General features: G+C 41.4%; 2 protein-coding genes across 2 annotated transcripts; both read left to right on the forward strand.

Moving 5' to 3' along the window:
* The first annotated feature begins 1,013 nt into the window (after positions 1-1,013).
* LOC106324599 lies at positions 1,014-4,384 on the forward strand. Its single transcript, XM_013762532.1, has 2 exons — positions 1,014-1,915; positions 1,981-4,384. Exons 1-2 carry the CDS (start codon positions 1,014-1,016, stop codon positions 4,382-4,384), a joined length of 3,306 nt encoding a protein of 1,101 aa, XP_013617986.1.
* A 2,684-nt stretch (positions 4,385-7,068) lies between these two features.
* LOC106324600 lies at positions 7,069-8,241 on the forward strand. Its single transcript, XM_013762534.1, has 2 exons — positions 7,069-8,070; positions 8,143-8,241. The coding sequence occupies exons 1-2, from the start codon at positions 7,069-7,071 to the stop codon at positions 8,239-8,241; spliced, it is 1,101 nt and encodes a 366-aa protein (XP_013617988.1).
* The last annotated feature ends 1,084 nt before the right edge of the window (positions 8,242-9,325 follow it).

Here is a 9,325-nt window from a genome sequence, read left to right on the forward strand (position 1 = left end):
CAAAGCAACTTGGTTGTGTGTTTGTTTGTTGTATAAGAGATTCTAAATTTTTGGTGATTTCACCTTTCTAATTAGTAAAGATATTTATTCGACACAGTTGGAATTGAGATTTGCAACAAACTACTTAAGAACAAAGACCATGAGCATCATACAGCTCTTTTAAATACATTGAATCGATCGAAATAGCTTATTGTCCAGATAATTTTTGAGTTTCTTTGTTAAGCCTTGATCTTGATCTGTCTGAACAGAGACATGGATCTTAACATCATGGACACCATCAGTCTGTCCATGTCAAGCTTCCAAACAAGTGGCCACACGATAAATATTAAGGACATACAATCTCCCTATACAATCTAACTCTAAGCACACAGTCAAGCTATTAAGTCTTTCTTGAAAAGGGAATTTCTCGAGAACTTGCAAGGCGTCTTTGATATTAGGCCTTCTCTGTGTAAGCTCAAGAATTATGAGCTTGTTCGGTCTGAGCCTAGACTGTGTTACACATGGTGATGAGTGTGTAACGTAGTGCGTTATGTTTGGTACGACGTAATGATGTGTCACAAACTTATGGAAGTAGAAGATATTGCTTTGGCGTGAAGCAAAGAAGATCTTCTATTGGCGATATTTTAGGAAGTAGAATATTGCCTTTTCACGTGTACTTAACGAGAGAACCTAGAAGTATTTTAGGTTAAGCGTTAAGAGAGAAAAAAGCTAGAGCAAGAGGTTTGTTCTTGTCGGCTTCAGAAATCGAGTGAAAGGTTTTCAGCTTGGGTTTTTGTAATTTAGAGATTAGAAATTGGTCCATCGCTAGTCGTGTGTGACTGAGCATAAACCGGATTAAACAGATTTAGGAGGATTGTTTAAAAGATTTCTAATATACAAGAAAGTGTTCTTGAGAGATTTGTGTATGGTTCTTATTGGAGTGTCTCTGAACTTTCATTTGGTATCAGAGCAGGAAACCTCTGTGGTATCAAGTACTACTTACAGGTTGAGATCCTGCGGATTTCATGGACACCATGAAGGAACTCTTACACATTCATAAGCCTATCATGCTGGACAGTACCAACTTTGGTCACTGGAAAGTAAGGATGAAACACATCATCAGAGGGGTTGATGAAGATGCCTGGACATCTGTAGAAGATGGTTGGAGTGCTCCTACTGTTGTCTTGGAAGATAAGTCTGTAGGTCCAAAGCCTAAAGACCAGTGGACTGATGGTGAGAAGAAGGCATCTAAATTCAACTCTAAAGCTCTAACTGTCATATTCTCATCAGTAGATGTTGAGCAGTTCAAGATCATACAAAGATGTGAATCTGCCACGCAAGCATGGGATACGCTCATAAATCACTTTGAAAGAAATACCAGTGTGAGAAGAACACGCCTTGATCATCTAGCCTCTAAGTTTGAGAACCTGAGAATGAGTGACGATGAGTCGATTGATGGATTCATATGGAAGATCAGTGAATTGGCAAGTGAAGCGTCTGTCCTTGGCAAGAAGTATGAAGAAAAGGATTTGGTGAAGAAACTGCTAAGGTGTTTACCACCACGGTTTGAAGCTTATAAAGTTGTACTCACACTGGCTGTTGACACAGATGAGATGAAGTTTGATCAACTCTCAGGCATTTTGAAAGTGCATGATCTTGAGAAAACCGACCGACAATCTACTAATCAGAAGAGCATTGCTTTCACAGCCGAGTCTAAGGATGATGGTCGAGTCACTAAGATTGAAGAGAACCTGAGTCTAATGGCACGAAACTTCAACAAGTTTGTCAAGCGTATGGAGAAAGGTGGTGGTAGATTCAATGGACATTACCAAAAGGATGATAATGAAAGGAGTAGCTCTCAGCTTTCAAAGCATGATTCTAGCAAGAACACAAAGAAGTGTCATGAGTGTGAAGGCTACGGGCACTTCAGGAGCGAGTGTCTCCTTGCTAAGAGAAAAGAGAAAAATGTATTGAGTGTAAAGGAATTGGGCATACACGCAGTGAGTGTCCTAGCATTCTCAAGAAAGAGAAGTCTCTCATGTGTTTCAGTGACACTGAATCTGAAACCAAGAATGAAGAAGGTGAGCTGCACCTAAACTTCATGGCTCTAATTGGTCGAGAAAGTGGAAAAGATATTGATGCTGACAGCGAGGGTGATGATGATCTTGAACAAGATCTTGAAACTGAGTACAAGACTCTGTTTGACAAATTCTCTGATCTCAGTCATGAGAATCTCGAGCTCCTCAAGGAGAAAGCATTGATGAAAGCTCAGATCAACATACTGGAACTTGATCAGCCTCCCACTAAGACAAAAACTTACTCAATTGACCGAGAGTCAGATCAAGAAGTTCTTGCACTAAAGAGAGCAATGACAGAGCAGGAACGAGTTCGTAAGGAAGCTGAAGCACATGTACAAAGATTGAGTGATCTCTTAGCCGCAGAGACTGATCAAAGCAAGCTACTTGAAAGTCAACTAACTGAAAATCACAAGAAGGTCCGCATGCTCTCATCTGGTACTGCAACTCTTGATCACATACTTACATTGGGACAGTGTCCTAGTCTCAACACCGGTTTGGGATATAAAAGATCTACCTCAAAGGATACTGAAACAAAGTTTGTGAAGGAATCTCCTAATGAAGAGAAGAAACCTGAAGAGAAAGGAGTCCCTGTTGAAAGAAACAAGAATGTCCTTCCTAAACCAAGAAGATTTGGAAACGGATGTCAGTTCTGTGGGAAACGAGGACACAACGCCAGATTCTATCACTTTCGAAGACGTCAGTATGAGAGAGCATGGAGGTTGAACATGTGCTTCACCGAACCAACTGCTTACGGTTGCGTATGGATAGCCAAACGTGATTTGTATCCGAACTTCAAAGAGAACACTCACTCTAAGATAAACACCAGTTCTTTTGAGTCACACATTGAAGCAGAACATGATCTAGTTTGCAACCTGGTGCGAGTGCAAGTAGACACAGAGATCGTGAGTAATGTTGCTTATACCTCTGCTGATGAAGAAGTATCACAATCGCAACTTCCCTGGTATTTTGATAGTGGGTGCTCAAAGCATACGACTGGAAATGAAGACTATCTTGAGAAACTCGAACTCATCAGAGGTGGAAAAGTTACTTTTGGAGATGGAGGACAAGGCAAAATTCGTGCAATTGGAACAACCTCCAGACCTGATGTGCCTAAACTCTCAAATGTTTACTTTGTTGAGGGTCTCAAGGCAAATCTGATCAGCGTGAGTCAACTTTGTGATGAGGGATTAGAGGTTATCTTCAACAGCAAGGAATGTCGTGCCGTTGACGCAAGAAACAATGCCGTGTTGAGGGGTATTCGTTCAGGAAACAACTGCTATCTTTGGAGACCTTCGAACGTGTGTTTTGCGGCTACTGAATCCAAACTTGATCTCTGGCACAAGAAACTGGGTCCCATGAACACAAATGGACTCTTCAGACTCGTAAATGCTGAAGTAGTAAGAGGTGTTCCTGATTTGGAGAAACAGACAGAGACAGTATGTGGAGCATGCTGCCAAGGAAAGCAAGTCAAGGTACAACACAAACAAATTTCAGAGATCAGATCTACACGGATATTGGAACTGGTTCATATGGATCTCATGGGTCCTATAACTCCTGAAAGCATTGCTGGTAAGCAATATATTTTTGTATTGGTTGATGATTTTTCCAGGTATACATGGGTAGACTTCTTACGCAACAAGTCTGATGCCCTTGAGAGTTTCAGAATCCTGTCTCTTCAGCTCAAACATGATAAAGGTGGAATCATTCAGATTAAGAGCGATCATGGCGGTGAGTTTCAGAATAAGCAGTTTGATAAGTTCTGTCACATTCAAGGTATCCGTCATCAGTATGCCGCTCCAAGAACTCCTCAACAAAGTGGGGCTGTGGAAAGAAAGAATAGAACATTGCAAGAAATGGCTAGAGCAATGCTGTGTGGAAACAGTATTCAATCTAGGTTCTGGGCGGAAGCAATCAACACTGCGTGCTATGTGATAAATCGGGTCTATGTCAAGCCAAAGACCAAGACTACTCCTTATGAGATTCTCAAAGGTAAAACACCGAATCTGAGCCACATGTATGTGTTTGGATGCTTGTGCTACATTCTGAATGATAAAGAACATATGAGAAAGTTTGAAGCAAGAAGTGACGTAGGGATGTTTCTAGGATACTCAGTGAACAGTTCATCCTACCGTGTGTTTAATCAGCGTATCAGGTTTGTAGGTGACAATGTTAACGTCGTCTTTGACAATAGCATTGGGTTCTATGAGGCTCGTGTAACACAGACAATAGACGGTGTCACGCCAAGCTCTTCCAGACAAGCTGAAAACAAAGCTGAGAATGAAGTGAAAGAGGAATCTGAAGAAGACGAAGAACCTGAGATGACCTAGGTCGATCTTGATCAAGGAAAAGTACACAAAAACCACTCCTCTTCAGATGTGATTGGCGGACTGTTTGATGAAAGAGTTACAAGAAAGAAACAAATCAACTTCAAAGAGATGGTCAAGTTGGCGTGTTTCGTGGTGAAAATGAATGAAGTGGAATGCTTTGTGTCGCTCATTGAGCCTGAGAACATTCAGGAAGCACTAGATGATGAATTCTGGACCGAATCGATGCACCTGGAGCTTGAACAGTTTGAACGACTCCAAGTGTGGGAACTGGTACCAAGACCAAAGAATGTAAACATCATTGGAACCAAGTGGATTCACAAGAACAAGACTGATGAGGAAGGGAATCTCATTCGAAACAAATCGCGGTTAGTTGGACATGGATACTCTCAGATAGAAGGAGTAGACTTTGATGAAACCTTTGCTCCAGTTGCGAGACTTGAATCAATACGACTACTGTTTGGTATGGCTTGTAATCTGAGAATCAAATTCTATCAGATGGATGTCAAGAGTGCTTTCCTAAATGGTGTATTACAAGAAGAAGTCTACGTAACACAACCAAAAGGGTTTGAGGATCCACATTTTCCGGATCACGTCTACAAACTCAAGAAAGCTCTCTATGGGTTGAAACAAGCTCCACGAGCTTGGTATGAACGTCTGACAGAGTTCCTGGTACAAGCTGGTTTTCAAAGAGGTGGTGTGGACAAGACCTTGTTCATCGGAGAAGATGGAGATGATATGCTGATATTCAAGTTTACGTGGATGATATCATTTTCGGAGGAACGTCTAAGCAAATGGTTGATGACTTCGTGAAGACTATGACAAAGGAATTTGAAATGAGTATGGTTGGTGAACTGAGCTATTTCCTTGGACTTCAGATCAAACAACTAACTGATGGAATCACAGTGTCACATAGTACCTATGCCAAAAATCTCATCAAACGATTTGGAATGCAGACAAGTAAGACTGCAAAAACTCTTGACTTTGGTCTTCATTATACATTTGAGACTAATGTGAATCTTGCAGGTTTTTGTGATGATGATTGGGCAGGTTGCTTAGATGACAGACACAGCACATCGGGTGGTTGCTTTTTCTTGGGAAACAACGTGGTCTCATGGCATAGCAAGAAACAAAACTGTGTTTCTCTGTCCACAGCAGAAGCTGAGTACATTGCATTAGGTAGTTGTTGCACTCAACTCCTTTGGATGCGACAAATGCTTGTTGACTACGGTATCATCTCTTCTCCCATGCTTGTTCATTGTGATAACATGAGTGCTATAAATCTCTCTAAAAATCCAGTTCAGCATTCACGTACTAACAACGTGGATATAAGACATCACTTTATGAGAGAGTTGGTGGAAATGAGGATTGTGATCTTAGAGCATGTCTCAACAGAGAAACAACTTGCTGATCTCTTTACCAAACCACTAGATTACAACACCTTTCTGGGTCTTAGAAAGGCGTTGGGAATCATGGAACTCTGATTAAGTCCTAGAAAAAGGAGGGAGAGTCACTGTAAGAATGCCACTCTATGCTTCGATGCTACCCCCTCACTAACACCTTCAGTCAACAAGTTCTACTGTGTAAGTTCCGTTACCTGACTCTTGTCATCTCGCTTTTTTGGTTCACTAGTGAATGGCACTCATCTTGAACTGAGATGTTACCCCATTTCATGTTTGAGCCATTGATCACTGCCTGGATTGAATGAGGAAACACATAAGAGGATGAGTGTTACGTAAGAGAAAATGTGTGTCACGCAAAAGGGTCAAAGGTAAGACTCATGTGTAACTTCATGAAAAAGGTATGTGACACAAAACAAGAAAAAAAAGCCCGGAATGATAGATACTCGATTTGGAGCTGGGTGTTACCCCACTTTGTCTCTGATTTCGATCACTGTCTTGACTGGGCAGGTATGTTACCAATATCTTCGGATACATGTTTTGGAGCAGGGTGTTATCTCACTTTGTCTCTGGATTTCATCTCTTTCCTAGAATTAGATTTGTGTATTAATTACCTGATGATATTAAAATATGAATGTTTGTGAGTTGGAGAGACAGACACACAAGAAGCCTAACGTGTGTTTCCAGACCATACAGCTGAGTGGGATAACAGAGTTGGGTTGACTGAATGAACATAGCAGAATCCCGTTTGTGACAGCTACTCAGCTGAGAAATAGCTACAGACTTGGGTTGACTCATTGATTTCAGTAACAAAATGTTTTGGTAGCTAGATGTGTGGTGAAATCGTTCTTCAGTGACTATACCCTCGAGATGCAGGAATCATATCCATCGATGTCTATGTATATAAGACTGGCTACTATCACAATTCTCATGACTTTCGTACTCTTATCCAAATGTAAGTGAAGTCTATGCTCCTGGTCACATGCATGTTTTACACTCAAGGTCTATTGCATCACACACAGTGTACTATTTTTTATTACTTTAATTGAGCCGAGTTACTTGATTTTGGGCTAATGTTTTAAGTTGAGTGAAACTAGGTCATCGATTGTGTCACTCTCGAAAACAGGTTTCAGCACACCTCACTTCCAAATCGAAACATGCCACCTACCCGAAGAAGCTCCCGATTGTCTGAGAGGGGAACATCTATTCCGGCTTCCTCTGCCGCTGGTCCTTGCGAATCTTCCCGCAAACGAAGCCCGCAAACAAAGCCGGAAGCAACGGCGAGAGATGACTCCGCCGCCGTCTTCTCCACCTGCTGCATATATGTCTTCCTCATCTACCGACGACGAGGTTGAAGCCTTTCAACCCAAAGAGCCACGTTATCAAGCAAGCCGTGCTATCTTCCAAGCGCGAAATCAAGAGAATCCTGAAATGCTTTGTTCCAAAATCACTCCGTTCTCGAGTCGGTTCGTCACGAGCAACTCAGCTGAGCGGTATGAAAAATTGGCTCCACGTGAGTTTGTGATTCGACAAAAGTTAGATGTGAATGATGAGAACTTGTTTGTTGTGAAACGGGTAGTAGTTAGGTCGGGTTTGATCTACACTTTGATTGATAGTGATCTTTTTCACCCCAATGTGGTGAAAGAGTTTATTGTCAACTTGGGTGCTGCTGAGAATAGAGGAAATGGTGTTGTTGTGTTTCTTCGTGGGTCTATGGTTGAATTCTCTCCTAGCTTGATAAATGCCATGTATTTGGTTCCGGGATTTGAAGAAGATCCTGACTACATGGCCGCAGACATTGATCGAGTGTGCCCATTTCTGACGGATAATCATGTGCAGCGTTGGGAAGACATGAGCTCTAAGTATCTGACCCCGACGAATCAGGTCCTTTACAAGCTGGTGTGCTCAAATTGGATTCCTACCACTAACTACACGTCAATGAACCAGGAACGACTCAAGTTTCTCTACATGTTCTATCATCACAGAAGCTTTGATTTTGGTCAGATGGTCTACGATCAAATCATCAGCTTTGCAGCTAACATCAACACTGACAGGTCTCGGAGAGTCATTTTCCCTACATTGATTCAGCAAGTTGTTGACTATCAACGAACAGTGCTGTCATTTGAAGATGATGAGGAGTATACCGGGTATCATAAACTGGTTGTCAAAGACATCAAGGCAGGCAGAGGACAAGGGGGTAACTCTAGTGCTGTGGATTTACTGGCCGACATTGAGCGAACCATAGCTGATCTTAAAAGCATTCGTATTCGCTTGAGGAGTAAGGGTGTAGTACTTGTTGAATTTCTTTAATTCTAAGAGTCTCTGACCTTATGTTTTGTATCTTAATGTGCATCTACTCAGGGGGAGAATACCCACAGCATCCTCGTTAAACCTCACATGATGAGGAGGAAGATGAAGTGGAAGTGGATAGTGAAGAAAGTGAAAGTTTCTAATGAGTGAATCTTTTGTGTTTTACTCTATGCACTATGTACTGAACCTAGATATTGCAATCTGCATCGTACTCTTGTTTGTGATTTGAAACTCTTAATTTCTTAAGTATATGATGTTTCTACTTTCTCATATCTTGTGGAATGATGTTAGACTAATCCTTATGGTTGATATGGAAGATCGTCTTGTGTGTTGAGCTTTGTTGCAACAGGTTGAGTAGGTTGTCACATTCAGATAAAAAAAAGGGAGAATGTAAGCTCAAGAATTATGAGCTTGTTCGGTCTGAGCCTAGACTGTGTTACACATGGTGATGAGTGTGTAACATAGTGCGTTATGTTTGGTACGACGTAATGACGTGTCACAAACTTATGGAGGTAGAAGATATTGCTTTGGCGTGAAGCAAAGAAGATCTTCTGTTGGCGATATTTTAGGAAGTAGAATATTGCCTTTTCATATGTACTTAACGAGAGAACCTAGAAGTATTATAGGTTAAGCGTTAAGAGAGAAAAAAGCTAGAGTAAGAGGTTTCTTCTTGTCGGCTTCAGAAATCGAGTGAAAGGTTTTCAGCTTGGGTTTCTGTAATTTAGAGATTAGAAATTGATTTGTCGCTAGTCGTGTGTGACTGAGCATAAACTGGATTAAACAAATCTAGGAGGATTGTTCAAAAGATTTCTAATATATAAAAAAGTGTTCTTCAGAGATTTGTATACGGTTCTTATTGGAGTGTCTCTGAACTTTCACTCTGTGGCATTGGAGAAACACATGCCTATTTTCAAACAGGCTAACACAGCTTCGTCTTTGCCCTCTAAGTCTCTCACTTTACTCCCCTCTTATAGCCATATCTAATTCAAAGAGGATATTAATAGGCTTGAGAATATAACATAAGTACATAACTACTCAGATAGTAAAAAACTCTCTCTCCTTTAGCTCTGTCCTCTCTCCTCGATCCGACACAGAGGAAGGATGAGATGAACTTCAGTCGGAGTTTCTCTAACTCCGTGTTATAGGTTTGATGTCTGGGAGTCGGTGATTTCTCTACACCGTCGTCGCCAGCTTTGGGTTCCGAGGATTGGTGGCTCCGCCAGCATCGGTTCGT

This window comes from Brassica oleracea, chromosome C2 (genome assembly GCF_000695525.1).
Source record: "Brassica oleracea var. oleracea cultivar TO1000 chromosome C2, BOL, whole genome shotgun sequence".
NCBI lineage: Eukaryota > Viridiplantae > Streptophyta > Magnoliopsida > Brassicales > Brassicaceae > Brassica > Brassica oleracea.